The sequence below is a fragment of the Phalacrocorax carbo genome, chromosome 3 (genome assembly GCF_963921805.1).
Source record: "Phalacrocorax carbo chromosome 3, bPhaCar2.1, whole genome shotgun sequence".
In the NCBI taxonomy this organism is placed as follows: Eukaryota; Metazoa; Chordata; class Aves; order Suliformes; family Phalacrocoracidae; genus Phalacrocorax; species Phalacrocorax carbo.
The window spans coordinates 6,338,180-6,358,558 of record NC_087515.1 but is presented as its reverse complement, the minus strand read 5'-3'; the positions used below and the strand labels follow the sequence as shown (position 1 = coordinate 6,358,558).

The following is a 20,379-nucleotide window of genomic DNA, read 5'->3' as shown; positions in this document are numbered from 1 at the left end:
TAAAATCCCATTGCTTCGGTCAGAAGGCATTTGGTTAAAACTGCTGCTGGATCAGATACACAGGGTTCATATGACTTTGGGTGCATGACTAAGTATTATCAGAAGTACAGACTGATTGGAGGTGCCTCCAGTTTTGAATGTTGTGCTTGAGCCACTTGGAGGACATTTCAGAAAATTGTCCCCAGACTGGTCCCCACAGTGTGCAGTCAGACGAGCAGTCACTTGGTTCTCTGTGACTGCACTGTAGCCAGGCAAAACGGGGTCCTCAGTCTCACCGCCTTCCTGACTTCTTCCGTCTGTAATGGTATATTCGCCCCCTTTTGATGGAAGGCAAGGTTTATTCGGTAATGCTTAGAGTTCTAGGGACCCCAAACAAAAAAAAGTAGCACTGAACTAAAAAGTGTTGTTTGTCTTCAAATACCAGTTTTGGGTGGGTTTTTTTTTTTGGCCAGTTAACAGCTTTAGAAAAGCCTCTCTGATTTTCAGCTGGAATTAAAATTCCATACGCACTATATTAAGTGGCTAATTGTGTCGTTCATTTTACAGCCTTCCTCTGAATGACTTGATTGAAATGAATGGATTTTAGTCTCGGGGCAAGGGGAGGAAGCAATGAACAAATGCCTAAAGGTTTGTTCTGTTTCAGCACTTGTATTTTGGAACATAAGTTAGATGTTTAAAACAAATATGGAACGTCTTTCCTGGAATTAAAAACTGTCCACTTTTGCAGTTTGATAATCCCTCTGGGATGTGGTAATTGTATTTGTGATTGACAGGTAGTTTAAAGGGGCAATTCTCTGGTTCAAGGAAGCAAAGGAAGGCAGCCGGGCTATAGGAGGAGAGGAAAGTGTGAAGGAAAGTGTTCTAACTTACGATCCTGCTAGTTTGGCTGTTAAAATTTATTCAGTCATTCATTAAAGCTTATTCATAAAATTCATTATTCATTAAAGCACTTTGGGGAGGGGGGGGGGGAGGGCCGAACAGCAACAGTCATTATTTACACTAGCAATTTCATCATGGAATTAGATCATGGGGCCAGATTCGCCTCTGCATTTCGGCAGTTCGGTTTCACTGACATCATGGAATAACTACCGATTTAGACTAATCTGTGGCAGAACAGAACCCAGCCCACACTGCTTCTTTAAGAGGATGCCTTGGGCAATTTCTTTGCTTGTTTTTTGCTGGCTACGTTTTGAGATGCTTTACAAATGGATAAAAAATTAAAGAAGTATGACAAATGGATCTTCTCACTGCACTATGCTCAACTGAATCATTCCACTGAGATAGTTAGTAGGAGATGGATATGAAAAGCATTCACATTAATAATTAGTAGCTCATTTTCCAGAGTTTTTCCCCCTGCTGTCCTGACGATTTTAAAACAAACAGTTTAGAATTTCAGTCCTCACATAAAAGGTTCAGGGTGACAGCAGGGGGCAGGAAGGGATCACACCAAAGCTCTTATTTTGTTAATATGATATACAGAGTGTAAGATCACAGTAGTCAGTAATGGGAAAGAACTAGTAAATCACTGAATTCATGCCTTTGCAAGGAGAGGTGTGTTAGGTAATGATCGTTATTCTTCATAGGAGCACTGAAATTCTTCCTAACTGTGATTTTTAGCTGAATTTCACTGATGGAGCAGCCCACATGAGGCTGAATATGTGACTTAACACCTATTAATTGATGCACAGAACTGTCTGCAGGCTCTCTGCCTAGGGGAGAATGTCATGCTTTGGGAATTTCTGGCAGAATTTCTAAAACTCATTTCCATTGGCATTGCTCATCCTAGAAATCCTACATGTTATTTGATGATTTGGGTTCTCACTGTAAGACTGAGAGACAAGATATTCCTTTCTATATTAATGAACAGCAGGTCAGGAGACAGCAGTGAGGAAAACTAATGCTTTTAAAGCATTCTTTATCTGTACCCTGATCCCACAGTATTGCATCATAGATGGGGTGGGACTGGCTAGAAGCAAAGCCATAGCACAGCTGCTCTGTGGGTCCTTGACTTCCCCCATTTCTGGCGTGAGTTGAAGGACTCTGCACTGAGCTCTGGCACCAATCATGTAGCACCTGAGAATGTGGGAAGATATTGATCCACAAGCTACTAAACCAGGTAGTATTATGGAGGCACAACATGAACTTGATCTTTTTTTGGGTCTCTTGCTTTGCTTCCTTAAAAATCCTCCTACGCTGGGACCTTGGACTCTCCTTGCTGTGCAGGGCGATGATGCAAGTCCCAAGGAAACAGCCATGTGGAAAATCTGCAGCTCACGGTCATGGGGCCAGGTTCTCTGATGACAGAGCGTGGAGCAGTTCCCCTGGAGTCAGTGGACTTATTCTAGCTGACAATCTGACCTATTGAATTTCCAGTTCCTTTTGTGGGAACAACTCAGTGCATTATTTGATCTGAATTTCTGGGGCAGGGCAAGCCAGGAAGATTTCAGACTTCTAATTGGCATTAGAATGTCTTTAGAAATTCAGCCTTTGCCATTTTATCTTCTGATCATCTTTCAGGCTGCACAGCTGTCTCTTGCTTTGACTCTTATACAAAATCCACAGTCTCCATTACAGCAGTGCTTCCCAGTTGACTGTTTAGAGCCTGCCCTAGCACCACAAAGGAAGAGCTGACAATTTCCTTTTGGGATGGGCTGTGTGAGCTCCAGAAGAGGAGGTAGCTCTGCTTGAAAGCCAGGGAGCTCCTTACCACTGTAGCACTCCCAGAGGAGGAGGGAAAGGGGAGAAGACAGGGATCAGATTGGCTCCCTGGTACTCTGTGTCAGGTTCATATTCAGTTCCAGTGTGGACACTGGATATGGTGGCAAAAGAGATTAGGTGGGCATGTGTCATAGGCAGCTCTGAAGACTGGAAAAAAACAAACAGCCCTACACTTCTCCAAAACACTGAAGTACATAGAAGACACCATGGGTTCATACCAGGTTCCTGTCCCAAAGCTGCAGAAAATGAAAGAGGAAGTATCGGCAGTAGCTCTGCTAGCCATTCCTTAGAGTCACATGGGAAATGTAACCCATTGCTATGGGGCTGGGTAAACAGGAAGCCAAAGTAAGCCCATTCACTCTGCTAGCTATACCGGGCGATGGCTCCCACGCGTTTCTGCAGCATCTGGATGTATACCAACTGCAGACTGGAAGAACACCATGCAAAATCCTAGAAATGTCTCAGAGCATTTCCAGTCCTCAGAAAAATGACACATAGAGAAGCTATCTGCCCCACAGTTGTGTAATCAAGAAGCTGCAGAAACAATAGATTGGTATGCTGCCAAACTGTGCAGAAAATGGCTGACTCATGCGAGTATGCAATCTTAAAACCTTAAGTAATTAGTGGTAGAGTCAAAAGTGGGAAAAAAGTGCAATGAGACTGCTGAAAGAAAAGCTGTCCTCACTGCTAGTAAACTACAGGAGTGTCTAAAGCTGCTGCAAAAGCACCCAACCAAAAGCGGATCATAGTTGGTGTGGATACAGTTAGCTCAGAAGGCAGAACTGAGAGGCATAAAATGACATCAAAAGCAAATGCATAAATATGAAGCAGAGAACATCAGGGAAGACCTTTGCTGCTGTGAGAAAAATGTGCACAGGATAGGAAAGTTTGTACAGCGATGACGTTAATATGGTGCAAAAGGGCAAAAATAAAACTCTGAGCTATGTGCCAAGAGACAGCAGCAGCACTTAGTCAGGAGAATAAATGCTAGGGAGACAGTAGGACATTACTAAGTGTGTTAGGTTGCAAAGGCTTCCTTAGAGCTATGCCAAGGAGGGAAAGGAATTTTAACCATGCAAAGCTGAATTAAAGCAATTCAATGACTCCATGCCATTAGGCAGAGTACATGGCAAGTCAAATCAGTGTTGCTGGCAACACCAAATCCTCTGCTTTCAGCTGCACCCGGTGTATTCATCACCACACAAGGGCTCTAAGTTTGAAGCAAACAACTCATGCAGGCAATGCAAGCAGAACAAATTAAAAAAAAATATTAAACATGCTGAGCTGGCAATATCTACTAGAGTTCCTGCAATGAAGCTGTTAGGAGGCATATCAAGAAGTGTTTGAAGAGGAGGATGTCTTCCAGGCATACAATTGCCTTCATCTACTTCCATCTTTACAACTTCTGCCTCCAGGAGTGACTACATCATAAAAGGAAAAAATAATTGGAGCAGTAGAGAGAATGGAAAAGGAAGACATCTTTAACTAATGTCAGGGCCTACCACAAGTCACATAAGCAGTATGGATGTTGAGGAGCCAGATAACCTACCCCTCCTGAAGACTGAAGTAACTTCAACAAGCACTAAAGGAGTGTTCAACTGAATGGCTACAAGTGAGGAAATACCCAACTTGGTGAGAACAAACATATTCATGGTACATGGGGTATTGACAAGAACTGTTGGATGAGTAAAGAAACTACCTCATCACATCCAGGAAAAGAGCAGATGCAAATGGTTGAGAGCACCACTGGGATCAGATGTGAGGTGGGAAAGCATCAGCACTGTCAGCAAGATGTATTAAAAGGACTCTGAGGGATCAGGGTAATGGCTGCTGATGTTCTGGGGATGGAGGCAGAGATCGTGTGGCAGAAGCTGTGATACATCATGATCCCATCTTCATCTGTCGGTTAGAAAGAGTCAGGGAATAGATCCGGAGCTGAATAAAACCATAATGGTGTTGGGATTGTTTGCAGTACCCTTTATGAGACATATGTTGATCTCCCAAGGGCTGGGACTGACCTCAGCAATCTAGAGCAATACAGCAGCTTCCTACTCTCAAATGCACAGACTTCATCCAGAGTCCGTTGGGATTTGTAACCTGTCTGACAACTTTTCTTCCACAGTTTTCACGTATGTGCAAGTCATTGATATAGCTCCTGAATAAAGATGCAGTATGGACAACTGGTATCATCACAGGATGCAACTATTACACGTGTGAAAATGCAGACACTCATTTATCCCACCTTTAATAAAGAGGCAGATATATAACATATTGCTAATGAGGAGTGCTACATCTTAGAAAAAGACACGTTTCACTTGCTAACCTATAGCTCGATTTTACTGTCTCCAGCAGAATGGAGAGATACATCCAAACAGAAGAGCTAAATCTCTCAATAATATCTACAAGTGGAAGGTGCTGTCAGCATAACCGTGAATAGGAAACCGCTTGAGCAGAGAGTGATTGTGAACTACTGGCGAGCATTTTAGATTGCTGCTGGCAGCCCCACATCACCTTCAGCACATGCCTCTGAGGCATTCACGCTAAGCCTTGGGTATCCAAAACGAAGAAAAAGGCTGACATGGTTATAACTGCCACTGTACACAGCCCAAAAATGCAGCAGCTGAATGTGAATCTGACAGAAACAACATAACGACACAGAAAGCCTCAGTCAAGCCAAGTTCACCACCTAAAGGATTTGGAAGAAATCCAAGATGGAATCATGTGGTGGCCTCCATTTTTTCTACTGGAAAGGCCAGAAATCAGGGAAAAATGGCCCCATTTTCAACAGTACTGGATCTACTGAGATAGGTTGAATGTACAGGAAATCACAATACCCAGATTGCGGGGAATGGACACTTTCTTTGGGAATTGCCCAGCTCTCCCCTGGAGCTGCAGCCTGTGCAGAGGAAGCCAGTAATAATCTTTCTTGGCCAAATATGACAGCGGCTAGCCAACATCTGGTGGTCTGTTCTGGCATGTATAGGGCAACCAGCAAAGAAGAAGTGGGAACACACTGCTCTTCCCACAGTCCATTGGGAGAACAGGAATGCGCCTCCCCACCCCAAATCTGGCTATTTGGGCTGCTACTCGGTCTTCTGGTCAGTGGAGGAGTTTAAAGCAGTGCAGTACTTCAGCGGGCAGAATATCCCACGCAGTGAGAACACAGATCTGTTTGCTTGCAATCCATCCTCAAATTTACTCACTTTGATCGTCACCACAGCATCGCCACCAAATGGCAAAGCCAAATTAGCACTTAAAATGCCTGAAATTTTATTAATGCCGACGAACACAAAGAAAATGCATAGCATCTTTCTTCTTAATGGAGAAACAATCTCACAGAAAGCCCGGCTCAATCTGCTTCCATCTTCTGATGCCTTGAGCAGTGGCATCATTAATGTGACTAGCAGTAATGAAAGGAATCACAGGCAAACAGAAGAAACATGTGAAAGCCAAAGCCCCCCGCGAGTGATGAAATAAAGACCTCCCAGAACTACCAGCAGGAGAAGGTGTTCCTATCAGACTGTTTCCTCTGGACATACCGTGTTCTGGGATGCAAACTATTTTCTTGAGCAGATAAATTCTTGCTCATGTAATATAGTATTTGTAAACACATATTTCTATGAAACCTCAAATACATTAACCTGCTGTGCACAGACGACACGGAGATAGCAGTGAATTACGCACTCTGCAGGCCTGATTGACAGGGCACAGATAGACGCAGAAGAAAAAAAGCAGTAACTGTGGGAAGAGACACAATACCGCAGAAAACACATTGCTGAATAACTCAAGCAGAATGCAGTCATCTGTGATCATGTGTGAACGATGCACTGACTCCCAACATCAAGCCCACTTCCAGGTGTACACATGAGGCAGTACAGTACTCTGGCGTGAAGGAACAGCCTCTTCAGACGCAGAGGAAAATAGCCTTGCTCCCAAAAGAAGTGAACAGAAAAAAAACCCAAAAAACAAATTGGTACATTATCTATAAAATGAGGCAGATGTTAAACATGTACAATGCTACCTTAAAGGTTCATGCAGGTTGTGCTATTCATGTTTAACGCTGTGGTCTCAACTGTGACCAAAGCTACAAAACTGAAGTGCCCAGCTGGGACTTGCCATGGACTTGGATGCTCAGGCAGAGGATAATGTCCCCTTAGCAAGCGCTGGATGAGAAGGACAGGAGGCACAGAGAAAGGGATAAACCCGCGGCACTGGAACGCTGGGCTGCAGGTAGCAGGCAGCCGGCAGCCTGGGTGGGAGGCAGGGAGGAGGCAGGGAGCAGCAGGGCCCCAGTACATCAGGGAGCGCAGACGTGGCTGGTCAGGCTTCCCTGCCTGCTGCAAAGGGCAGGAGGACCGACGTACCTGGCAGCCCTGGGAGACCCCGGAAGTGCACCTTATAAATATGTCCTTTTAGGGGACTACACTGAGGGCAGGAATAAGCAACCACTGTTCGTCTCCGAGGACTGTAAAAGATGGTGTGATGATGGCAAGCTTTTCAAGTTTGTGCAGTGGGTGTCCATGGGCCTCGGCCACCAAGGCTGCAAAAAGCACCCACCAAAATAAACCCTCTTAGAGTCACTCAGTAGGAGATACATGCACCAAACAGGAAAACGATAGGACGTCCATTAATCAAAAAAGGGCCTAAGCTCCCATCAGTTTTATTTTCAGCCTGCTGGAATAAAATAAGCCTAGTTGTCTGAAAACATATTTGGAGGATGTATTTTTACAGGCCTTCTGCTACGGCCAAGGAGTGCTTGGGGTGCTTGTAGGACAGCAGAGTTAGGTGCCAAAATGATGAGTAGGAAGAGGTGTGTCATACTGATACTTCAGACCTACCTCCTGTCGCCCAGTGCTTCTGCAGAGAGGGGTTCCCCATTGCCAACTTTTCTGTCCTGGTGTTTCTGAAGCCCATTCTAATAACTGAAAGTGCCACCAAAATAGCAATAACACTGTTACTGTTTTTTATATAATAGTTTACAGAGAAAAATTGGGGTGCCTTTGATCTGGATCATCCCTCAGGTGTTTAATGTCTATCTTGATATGGCATAAGCCAGACATAGAAGTTCGAGAGAGAGAATATTTAAAGAATGAACCAGAAAAAATCAGATGCCAGCCCCCAATTGTACATTTTGTAGGATTACAGCAGACATATTGCTGGATTCCAGGTCTTCGCTGGCACTCATGAGAGGGAGCTGCTGCAGATAGGGAGCTCTGCAGGGTCTTGTTACTCAGAGAGCAACTACGGTCTGAAAAGTGTAATGTCTTTTTCTTCTTGTTACATCTTCGGGTAATGCAGGTACGATCTTCAGCTACCAGCTGAACAATAAGTCAAAATGCTTACAAAACAAAAACATTTCTCCCCCCAAAAAAGGACAGATAAATAATATACACTGCCTCCCCAACAACAATTAGACTCAAAATAAAAGCAGTCACCAGCACTTTTATTAGTTAAGTAATTTTGTACTGTCTTTTATGTTAATTGCTTTTAAAGCAAAGCCTCAGTTTCACAGTTAAAAAGAATACATTTGCCATGTTAGTCAAAATCACTCTTACACGATCTAACCTAAAATTTTGGACACAGAATGCATAGTTGAAACAATTCTTGTCCTGTTTGTTTTAAACACTTACAGTGCATTATGAATAATAAGACAGAAACTCCTCTAAGGGCTGATGTCCGTAAGTGGAGCAAAATGACAAGCTCCTTTAGCACTGTGGTCTCCTTGCACCATCTGCTGGGTTTCCTTTGTTATTGCACGAGTTAAAAGTCACGTTGTTTTTTAAGAACATGATGACTTATTTTAATCTCCCTTTCCCTCATCTCTCCGGTAAATTTTGTCAGTTATGAAGTTCTGAAGAAGTATTGCTAATCCTTACTGAAATGTCGTATCTTACCAAATTTATTGCCAGCTATAAAGATATTTTTTAAGAGAAGGGAAAGGTTTAGTTTGTTTATGAGAGTATGAAAAAAACTCATTTTTGGTTATTTTTCTTTCTAAGGTGAAAGAATATTTTATTGACAGAAGCAGGTTGTTCCTTGTCTCTGACTCTTTCTTAACTCCATATTACTCCATACTGGCATGAACAGGATTTGGCTTGGACTTCATATCATAAGCCATGACTAACCAAGTACCTTTTGCAACATTTTATTAACAGCGATCCACAAATTAGAAGCTACACAAATATTTCGTGTCTTATGAGTCCAGGATGAATCTGCCTCAATGCTGTTTAGGTGGGGTAAGTATTTTTATAATATAAACTGATTATATTGACATAGAATAGCAAGAGATGAGAAATGCTGAATTCCCCTTCCCCACACAAAGTCAAACATGCACACACCTCAATGCTGTTCTTAGACTTGCTTTTCTTAGTAGCAGCACATTTTAGGATGCCTTACAGCCCAGAATATGGAGCTAGTTAGCATTTTTGCATTTAGTGTGAAAAACTATGTATCAACACAGATCATTAGGATCTTTTTGGTATGTGAGAGGACCTCCTCAGAAAGGTAAAGAAGGAATATGCATTTTGGCCTGCTAATGACACTGAATCTAAAACAGGCTTTTACAACAGTTCCTCTGAGAACTTCCTTGCAAAGCTTACAAAAAGTTGGGAGTTTTCTCTCTGGCTTTTGTTTTCCAAATGTTTTTGGGAGGGAAATTCTGCACCGTGATCTGTAAACACCCTTTTTTTTTAAAGCACACATGATCAGAGATCTCTAGAGTGGGCTTACAAACGTAACTCCAGTCTGAGCATGTATTATAAAACAAGTTTCCCACGAAAAACATTGCAAGATCTCCAAAGAAACAACTTTGCTCAGCATTCATATATACAGTAATTTCAATGGAAACCAGAAGGGGTCTAGGCTGAGGCCAAATGCTTCTGGAAAATGCCATCTCTTTTTCTTTTTTTTTGTTTTTAAATAAAGTGGCGTTTTTCACAATATAGTGTTATGCCTCTACAGTGGGAAGATTCAAGAATTATGCAACACTGAATTAAAAAAAAAAAGAACTAATTAGATGCAGTGACGGGAGGTGGAGGTCAAAGAAAACATCTTAACGTCACGATTCTCAAAGATGGAGAGTCATTTTGAATGCCTCCGTTCTTGGGCAGTTACTAGACGAGAGCCATGCTTTCAGAAAATGATTCAGCTTCTGAATGCTGGGTTCCATTAAAGTGTTTCTATTGCCCAAAACCTGATGGCCAGTTATTGTGGTCTTCAAGATGAGTTATTATTGTGGTATATTTTCCTGAGTGTAAAAATGTGGTAATAAATACCTCAGCAGTGTGCTTTGAACCTTCATACATTATTGTTTATAAAATGCTTTGAATGAACTTTAATGCAAGACCTCATAAATGTGTAAAAGACTAGTATTATAATTTTTTACAAGATTGAGATTTAAGGGGTGAAGCAAAAAAGAAACATGACAATATAACAAATGCCTCTTTTTTACTATTCCTGTAAGGACAGCAGGAAGAGGACCCAAGATAGAACTGCAAGGCCAAGGTAAATTAATTAATTGATACATTAAAAAATAAAAGTCACCCACTGACTTTATAATGAAATTGTAAAAGTGAGGTATTCTAAAACCGAGCTGATCTGGGGGTTTGTCCTTTGATCCCACTATCTTTAAAGTATGCTACAAAAACTGGAGATTGTAACCTCTTGGAAAACCTTTTACAGCATCAAACAAGAGCCCTTCTCTGACTTTGAAGTTACCCTGCCATCAATTAAGAAGGCCCTAAATGATGTCAGAGTGAGTCAGGAGTTTTGCAGAATAACTGGCAGGCTTCCAATTAGAGAGAATCACTGGGAATATGAGGAAACAGGGAAGATTAGCCATCCCCATTAAAGACAACAGCATTAGGAGCTGTTCTCAAAACACTACGGCTTCTTCTTGCCTAATGCTTTCAAAGCTGCTGTTCTCAGCTAAACTGATGAGTTGCTCTGTGTCTTTATTTTTAGTATGGGAAATTCAAAACAAAATTGGAAGAAGTTCTTTGAAGTCAAATGCACCAGTCAAAAATGTGAAAAGTACATCCTGACACAACTGACTCCTGCTTTTTCTTCCTTGTGAGGTTAGTTAAACCAGCATAACCTCTTTTAAACCTCTTTTCCCTTGCTTTACATTGATGTAAAAGACCGTGAGACATGGAAAGCAGCAGTGGTCTGGGCTTTTCACGGCCTGACTTCCCACTGAGGACATAACCTTGCTCTCAACCAGTGCCTGACCTGATCTGAAAACCAAGGGTAACTTCTCTGTACCTAGTGGGCGCTCTCTCTGATCCCAGAAGGGACAGCAGATTAACTTTAGCTCATGCCTGAAGAGCTACTCACCTATGCTGTATTTTCTGAAGCCAAGGAGCTACAAAGTTCTTCATATGCTGCATTCTGAAAAGACACTGACTCGCAAACCTTCACATTTGCAAAGAAAAATACCCAGCAGCTGGAAGTAAAGTGAAAGCTTCCTCCCTGCCTCCTGCCCTCTCTTCCTTCCTTCTTTCCTCCCTCCCAAAGATAAAGTGGCATTCTGCTCTATTCCTACAAAAGTGAGAACTGGATTGGTCCTCGTGGTTTGCTTCAGTTATATTTGGTAATTTTTTTTAACTGCCTTCCTGTAGTATGACTCCCAGTAATAACACCAGGGCTTTAAAAAGACTAAAGGCTCCCAGGGTTGCAGCTGGTAAATTTTCATGCAGAAGCTACAGAGTATTTTCCCCACTACAGTAGATCCTCTTATCTGGCTCATTATCAGTAGAATCCCGTGTACACTAAAATCCAGAGGCAGCAAAATACTCAGGCATGTGCTTAGAGATAAGCTCATGTTTACATGATTTGCTAGACCTATAGACAAAAGCTGTTATGGAGAGACTGTGATACCATACTGATCAATCGTCACATTTCTTCCAGCTCTACATATCCTTTACAGGCTGAAAGCTGGAGAAGCATGAGTTACCTACATTTTAACAGCCCTTTTACTTCCCTGAAGAGCCAATGGTAAAATCTATTTCAGCTTTACCACCTGCCCTGAGTCCTAGCGAAGGGGAGAGATCAAAACTGAATGGTGCAGCCTACAGCTGCATGGAAAGTCCTACTTTTTTTTTTTTTTAAAGGAAAGCAAAGGGTGTCAACAAATGGGAAAGCTGACTGTTACTGGGAAGCATTTTCATTCCAGTTTGTACTGCAAATGCTGTTCAGCTACATGAAGCATATAAAAAATGACTGCAGATTTCTGTAGTGTCCTGTCAAGTAGGTTAGCACGATAAAGACAGATGGCAAAGGATTATATCTAATTCTTTTTCCTAATTTATCTTTTCCTGACCATTCCACTGCACTCAGTCTAACTAGAGATATACCAACCTAACCTCCTCTCCATAACTCACAGTGACAAACCGCGTATAGAATTTGCAACATCCCATCATTAGGAACGTTTAATTGGACACAACTGCTTTTCATCAGCTGCCTTTAAATGCTGTTTCTGGTTGAATGATGTTTGCAGTGTTACAATGGTAGAATTCCAGCTTCATTTTTAAAGCAAGCATCCTAAAAAGCCCAGGAATATCAGAGTGCTTCTGGTGAATGTATCTGTCCTGCTCAGGCAAAGATGAATTTCAGGCTGGAATCTCTTACCTAGATGTGGGTAATCTCACAGCACAATACTAACAGTGCTGTCCTAAAGATACCTTACTGGTTCTTTCCTGTGCAGATAAAGAAGGGAAGCCATGTAGCACAGCCCTGATAACGGCAAAAGCGTGCAGTCCATGATTCAGTGTGAGAGGGCTCGTTCTGCAGTCACAGCTTCTCACTGCCTGCCTGATTCTGTTCTTCCTTCTTCCCAGCTCAATTATTTAAACCTATTTTTTGAAAATTCCCACTGTTTTCTGATGTCTCTGTTTTCAAATGCCTGACTCAAGACACACTGAGCCTGATTTTCCCAGGTGTTGATGATCAAAAATAGCTCCTCACAGAGTCAATGGTGAACTGACAGTATTCAGCACCTTCCCAAGCCTAGTTTATAGTATATTCAGGGAAATGGGGAAGAGTGCATCCAGCACACAGTCTGTGCTGCCTCTCTGCTTCTCCTAATTGCTTTTATATCTCCCTCTGTACTAACACCTCTTGAAAATTCCAAATGTGGGCTCTCTTTTAGATAGTCCTTTTGGTTTTCACTGCATTTATCATTCTTCTCTTTGAGTTTCTAAACTTCTCCAGTAAAAATCGGCGAAATGGCAGTTACCTTTCTTCCTATACCTTTCCTTTTACTTTCCCCTCCTTTCCTTTTCTCCGCTATCACTTGCTTTCTTTTCACCAGAAAAAAAATTGGAAGGCACATGTCAGTGACAACAGCACCATCTTCTGTTCTGCAGAGATCATGAAGGCTTCACTCTCATGTTTCTGTCAGTCCTTCGGAGATGGGTCTGGTTGAAAAATGTGGAGCTAGAGCTAGATCTGAACTAACTCTTCATGAGTTTCAATGTCTGAACAAGTCTGAATGTATGGGGGGGGTATGGATGTATGAAAAGCTACAAAAACTTTAGCTCTCATAGCACGTACCTCCATGAGGCACCTTTACATTTGTCTTTTATTATCCTCATAAAAGCTCAGTTGCAAAACTTAGGCTACTTTTGCTTTCCTTCCCGGTGGCTTGACATGTTGCCAGTTTCTGATTTTGTTTATTTATCACAACTAGTGTTACCCTTCTTCTCTACTGATAGTACTGCGCTGATTGTCACCAGGGGAAATATGCAGGCCAAATAGATGACAAGGTGCGCACAGAGAGAGGATCAGCTTATCAGCCCACATAGAAGGCCATCAACCACAGAAGGCCTTAGAGGCTGCCTAAAATTTGTCACTGTGACAACAAAGGGGTGTTTGGTGTACAGAAGAGGAAAATGAGGTGGGAGTTAGCATGAGAAAAAGCATGAAGCATGAAGTCTTATTTGAAAGTCTAATGTATGGACAGTTAAGACTGGCAGCATGGGTAGGTCAGTGTGGAAGTCGATGCCTTGGTATTAGATAAGAGGATGGGGAAGGATAGACTAATGAATCTGGAAAGGGAAGAGAAGCAGCATGTGTTTGATGTAGCACAGAGGAGGGAGCCAGCAGAGGGACATAAAAGGAGAGGTGGCAAGGTCAAAAGAGCAGGCTAAGAAACAGATCTTCGAAATGGCAAGATCTAATTAGGGTAAGATTGCTTTTGTTAAGCCAGGGAAGGGGATGGGGATGTGGTATGAAGACAGCCCAGACAATAATTCTAAGTATGTGGGTGGATAGGAATGGGCCTGTTTATGGGAAATTCTGCAGGCAGAATTTGCAAGATACAGGGTTTGTTTGTATTTCACAATGGAGTTTGGTGATAGAAACGTGGAGCTACTCAACAGGTAGCTGGTGGCAGTGATAGCTGACATACTATAACAACAGTAGACATACTGTTAGTCAGATTGTGATATAAAAATCAGACTAGGATGCAAGTGTTGAAATTAACACTGATCGGAACTGGAGAGGACAAACTCCAGGCTCATAGTAAGTGGGTAGTAAGTTCAGAAATTAAAGGGAGGAAGGAGAGAAGGTGACAGCTGGAGGGACAAGCTGAATCTTATTTTAAAATAGCAAAGATTAAAACATGCTTGCATTGTGACACTAAAGAGCCAGAAGAAAGGTTTAGAAGCAATGTAGGGGTGATGAATGAAACAGGTATGAGAGGATCAGGAGATAACAGCACAGCCACCTTGTAGAAATGTGACCAGCCTTTCTGGCTGCAAATCGATTATTTTCTATTTCAGTTTGAACACTTCTGCCTCTATTCCTCTTAGCAAGGGTGCTGAAGGACTTTAGGGCAAACTGACAAAAATTAGGTGACTTTATTCCTTCCCTTTCTCACCTCTTGTAGCTCTCTTTTTCCTTATTCCCTGGAAGAGAGCAGAAGTTTCTCATCAACTGCCCCTTTCTAGTCCATCCACTTCCACTCATCTTGTCCAGCTTCACTTAGACCTAGAAGATGCATCTATGTCTGTACTTGGGTATGAACCTTTACCATGGTACCCAGTCCCCTTTTCCACTGTGCGCTTCTCACTGCAAGTGCTCTCTTGGAGCGAGATACATGCGCGCTGCTGGTTTCTTGAACAACAGCACTGAGGAAATCTAGAAGACAATGTGAATATACCTAAATATCTGGTAAGGTTTACTGTATGGTGCACATCGGTGCTTTTCATTTCATTCTCCTGTTTTATTGTGGGATAGGGATGTGGCAGGAAATTTTGTGCATGACTCTTTTTCAGAAATCTCCCATTGACTTCTGCACGCCGTGGGAGAGGAGAGAAAAGGCTGTGTTTTGTACCCAGCCCTGCTAGAGAGATTATACTATACAGACACGCTCCCATGGGCTCCAGCAGGGAAAGAAAATCACACTGCAGGGTCAGCTAAGCCCTCCTCCGCATAAACTGCAGAATCACCTGTAAATGTGCAGGTGGTAGCACGGGACTGTAAGAGTTTTCATGAGAAGAAATGTATTGTGTGTGATCCAAAACCACCATCGACATGAAAGTTTTTAAAGACATATATTTGGCCTGGACTCTAATAATCTAATGTGGTGGCTCAGCTCAGCAGTGGCTTAAGGCAATGGCATAACACATGTATCCAAAATTGTAAGTGGGGATTTCCAAGACTTATAAATAATCATCTGTAGTTTTTTCCACTATCCTTTTCCAATACAACCAACCTCTGGAATGATCATCCACGGATTGTTCCTGGTACAGAATTGCCTGATTGTGTGATCACAGGGTAAAATATTTACATCAGAACAAGTATACATTTGTCTAAAAGAGCACACAGGTAACGAAGGCACTGATTTTTTGACTAGGGGTGTGAGGAAGGAACCTCAGTCCTCTTGTATTGCTGAATTGGTATAGCACTATGTGTCCTGATGAGAACCAATAAACTACTACTGTTATGTATCCGAGTTGTAAAATAAGCCCCAGCTTGGTCAGCTGGTTACCATGTGCTGGGAATCCAAATCACCAGCAAAGGTGCTGTTACAAAGTTCAGATAAGAATAAACAATAATACGTATTTCTCATCTCTGCCCTGCCTCCCATAGGCTCAGTAATGGTATTAAATGGCACAAAGAGACGCTGGACTGGTTTTGATATTTCAGATAATTCCTCTTAATCTTAGGTTTCTAAAACAGATTAATCTGATTGAGGGAGAATATCTCATGTGGCAGAAATAATGAAAGCAGCTGCAGGCTGTCCTCTTTTAAAAAATCCCAAGCTATTTCAACCTTTGATCTACCCCATATGCTGAGGTTGGAGGGGACCAGGATAGGTCAGGGAATAGAGAATATCTTCTAAATAGGAGTGCAGAGTATATGAGAGATCGGCAGGTGTGGGATGTTCTGGGTGCTGAGGCTGGTGCGGTAAGCCTCAGCTGAAAGGGCTTTGGGATCCCAGAGGTGGCTGCAGTTGGCAGGCTGGGGGCCTGTGAGTGGGGCTGGCGTGGGAAGAAGGCACAAAAAGGGTTGGGATAAGCTTGGAAAGTGGAGAAAACAGAATGGGACTTGGTCTTTGGTGAGGTAGGGGTACGTGTTGCAAGCATAGGGCTGGAAAGCACAGATTTAGGGTCCGAGCATGAGGACACTTAATTTGTATGGTGCGAGGGTGCGAATGCCGTGGCTCTTGCCATTTGAAAATTACAAAATGCTGCTTCTTGCTCCTTTTCTCTCTCTTAACTCCCATATCCACCTCTCTGGGTTTTTTTTGTTGTTGTTGTTGTTGTTTACCTCTCCACATCACGTTCCACTCTGAAGCTCCCCAGCCTAATCCCCCATGGGCTTAATTTCTCACCCACTTATTTTTGTCTGGTAAAACAATCTGCAGTGAAAGAGTTCAATTTAAATTCTTTTTATTTAAATGCTGATGTTTAACCTGATGTAATAAGACTTCAGAGTTGGCGCCCCACTGTGATAAAAACAAAGGCAAGGCAGAATTCAGACAATAATGGAGAAACAGCACAGCACCTAGTATTTTATTCCGGTTTGATTACTACTTGTGCAGACCTTTAACGCTTCATTTAGTTAAGTTTTACAGGTGCCTGGAAGGAAAGAGCAAGATTGTAATAAAGAAGGTATACCCTGCTTGGCACTTTTTCAAGCCTGATAAAAGAAACGCCCACAATTCATCAGACTGCATGCTCTAAGTAAGAAATGGAAAAATTACTGAAGACATCAGAGCTAATGGAAAGGCAAACAAAGTGTATTATGGTGTGAAAGAGATTTCAACTGTAAGCATCCTATTTACTAACACACAATATACTCATTCCTCCTCTGAAAAAAACGTTTTTCTCCATGTGAAACAAAGGCCTAGGTTTTACTTTACATTTAAGTAAACTTATCAGCTTTAACTGTTTTATTGAGCTTTCTGTATTTTATATGTAACAACACATGCAGAGTGGTAAGGCATATGGAAACTGTCTTCGCTAGCAGGTTTAAAATAATTCCTTTCCACCTTCTTTTTCTGGAATATATTGCATATATAGTCGCACTACAGGTGCGCTTCTAATAAGAAGCTTCATCCATTTTGCCATCAGTAGTCTCTGAAAGATAACAAATTTCTAATAAAGTTTGGGGAAAATGGACAGCCAGGAAAAGGAGGGACTGTACTGACATGATTTGGAGAGAGTGATCAAGTGGGAGCTCACACTGAAAAATTTCCATGAGACTTTTTTCTGCATTAGATGCTTGGGCAGCTACAGCTTAGCAGAGGTAACTCCCGTACCCGTTGGAAACCGTGTTGTATCTGTGCTGCTGCGCAGGGAATTTGCTGTACATTTTTTTCCCAGGATCGGAAGGTTTCAGCTTTGCCCTTTCCTATGACCATGTCTTCTACGAGAGTGGTTTGCCACCATTTCTGACGTGCCAATCTCTACACTTTTTTCAAGGGAATTGCAGTTTTGTACAGTCAATTTACACTTATTGGAAATTGGGTTGCTTTTCCTAGTTATGTTTTGGCTGCACTAGTACATTAAGCTGCTTGGGAGTTGTTCTCAGGCCCCAGTGCCCGTGGCCTGGACCCTTGGAACAAGCCAACACCACAGAGCCAGCGCCCAGGGACGCCTCCAGTCCCTTTTTGAGGCAGACACAGGGTGTTCAGGTAGACTTCTGGGATGCTGTGATGACAATTTACAGGCCTGGGGCAGAGGGGCTGGAAAGCTGCCCAGCGGAGAAGGCCCTGGGGGTGCTGATCGATGGCTGGCGGAGCATGAGCCAGCAGTGCCCAGGTGGCCAAGGAGGCCACCAGCACCTGGGCTTGTGTCAGCAATAGTGTGGCCAGTAGGAGCAGGGCAGGGATGGGGCCCCTGTGCTGGGCACTGGTGAGGCCCCACCTCGAATATTATGTTCGGTTTTGGGCTCCTCACTCCAAGAGGGACATTGAGGTGCTGGAGCGTGTCCAGAGAAGGGCAACGGAGCTGGGGCAGGGTCTGGAGAACAAGTCTTATGAGGGGCAGCTGAGGGAGCTGGGGGTGTTTAGCCTGGAAGAGAGGAGGTTGAGGGGAGACCTTATCGCTCTCTACAACTACCTGAAAAGAGGTTGTAGCGAGGTAGGGGTTGGTCTCTTCTCCCAAGTATGAAGAGATAGGACAAGAGGAAATGACCTCAAGTTGTGCCAGGGGAGGTTTATGTCGGATATTAGGAAAAGTTTCCTTACTGAAAGAGCGGTCAGGCATTGGAACAGGGTGCCCAGAGAGGTGGTGGAATCACCGTCCCTGGAGGCATTCCAAAAATGTCTAGATGTGGCACTTGGAGACATAGATTAGGAGGCCTGGGGGTGTTGGGTTGATGGTTGGACTTGATGATCACAGAATCACAGAATGGTGGGGTCGGAAGGGACCTCTGGAGATCATCTTGTCCAACCCCCCTGCTTGAGCAGGCACACCCAGAGCAGGGGGCACAGGACCGTATCCGGGGGGGTTTGAATGTCTCCAGGGAAGGGACTCCACAGCCTCTCTAGGCAGCCTGTGCCACTGTTCTAGATGATCCTAGGGGTCTTTTCCAACCTTAATAATTCTACAATTCTACGAACGTAGACTGGTTTCAACAACTTATATTGGCATAAATTTAAGCCCAACAGATGGAAAACCTGAGCATTTTGTATATTACTGCTGCTTGATCTTGTGTTGCCATGTGCATGAAGCTTAACGAAAGTTTCTAAGGTACATGAAGAAGGAACTTCAGCCCCTCAAATATGGGGCTGACACCTGAGATGTCTGCCAGGCCCGCCTGTGCTCAGCCGTGAGAAGACGTGAGGGGATCGGGCTTTGCTCAGCAGCCAGGACAACTGGGAGGGCCGTGCCTGAGCGGGCCGGTGGGGGTACACGGCCCCACGCCAGCCCCGCACGCGGAGCGCCCTCAGCCCTCGGACGACAGCCACAACCCTCGCACGACTCCTGCGACCGACCCACGGGCCCGGCCGCGCCCGCCTCGCCTCCCGCCTCCTCCCGCCGCCCCTCAGCGGCGCGCAGGCGCGGCGCTGCCCCTGCCGTCCCCCCGCACGATGGAGGTGGTGCTGGCCGACGCGCTGCTGGCCGCCGGCGGGGATCCCTGCGCCCTGCTGCGGGCCGTCAGCGCGCCGCTCTCCGCCGAGCGGGCGGAGGCGCTGCGCCTCCTGCTCCAGCGCCTGGCCGCGGGCGGCCTGCCGCCGCCGGCGGCGGGAGAGGCCGAGGCGCTGCGGCGGGCCGCCTGGGAGGTGGCGCTGGAGCGGTGCCGGCCGCTGCTGCGCGGCGGGGACGGGGCGGCGGGAGGCGGGTGCGGGGAGCGGGTGCGGGTGGCGCGGGCGGCGCGGGGGGCGCTGCGGCACTGCGTGCAGCTGTGCGGGGCGCCGCTGGCGGCCAGGCTGGCCCGCGACGCCCTGGCGGAGCTGGCGGCGGGCGGCGGGGCGGGCGCGGAGGCGGCGGTGGAGGCGCTGGTGGCGGCGGCGCCGCGGCTGGAGGAGCCGGAGCTGGTGGGGCGGTGCGTGGCGGCGGCGCTGGCGCTGGTGCGGGAGGAGGGCGAGGGCGAGGCGGCGGCGGCGCTGGTGGCCGGGCGGCTGCTGCCGGCGCTGGGCGGCAACGGGGCGGCCCTGCGGCGCGTCTGGGAGGGGCTGCTGGGCGCCGGCGGGCCGCCGTCCCCGCCCGGGCGGGCGCTGCTGGCGCTGAGCGCCCTGGCGGACGCGCTGCTGCCGCGGGGCCCGCCGGGGCCGGTGGCGGACGCGCGGCTGTGCCCGCGGTTCTGGCGGCTGGTGCAGGAGGGCCTGACGGAGCGGGACGGGCTGTGCCGGAAGCGGGCCCGGTTCCTGCTGCAGCGGGCCCTGGACGTGAGCGGCGGCCAGGGCGGCGAGCTGCGCTGCCCCGCGGACGGCGGAGACGGTACGGCCCGGCGGGGCGGGAGCGCGGCCCCGGCACGGCCCGGCGGCGCGGGGAAACCAACCGCTCCTCCTCCTTTCTTCTTTCTTCTTTCTTTACTAGAATCGAGTCTGTTCTGGTGGTCTGCCGAGAAGAATGAGAGACTCCTGCAGTTTTGGGAAACCTACATTTTGATAATGGAAACTTTGGAAGGAAACCAGGTAGGGGCACCGCCAAATCTGCGCCTGTCAGGGTTGGTATGTTGTTATTGGTTGAAATATGTCCAGTTTCT

At 45.3% G+C, this 20,379-nt stretch overlaps 1 protein-coding gene and 1 long non-coding RNA gene across 3 annotated transcripts in view; both read left to right on the top strand.

Moving 5' to 3' along the window:
* The first annotated feature begins 2,022 nt into the window (after nt 1-2,022).
* On the top strand, nt 2,023-12,415 carry LOC135312433 (uncharacterized). The gene is made up of 4 exons (XR_010371950.1): nt 2,023-2,116; nt 8,874-8,954; nt 10,186-10,221; nt 10,681-12,415. It is a non-coding gene; the product is annotated as an uncharacterized LOC135312433 (long non-coding RNA).
* Nucleotides 12,416-19,230: 6,815 nt separating this feature from the next.
* Nucleotides 19,231-20,379, top strand: part of TARBP1 (TAR (HIV-1) RNA binding protein 1) — a 38,579-nt gene continuing 37,430 nt past the window's right edge. For both annotated transcript variants that reach the window (XM_064445714.1, XM_064445715.1), the window contains exons 1-2: nt 19,231-20,111; nt 20,211-20,308. In XM_064445714.1, the coding sequence (XP_064301784.1) occupies nt 19,262-20,111; nt 20,211-20,308 (948 nt within the window). In that variant the 5' untranslated portion in view covers nt 19,231-19,261. The remainder of the gene's footprint in view (nt 20,112-20,210; nt 20,309-20,379) is intronic.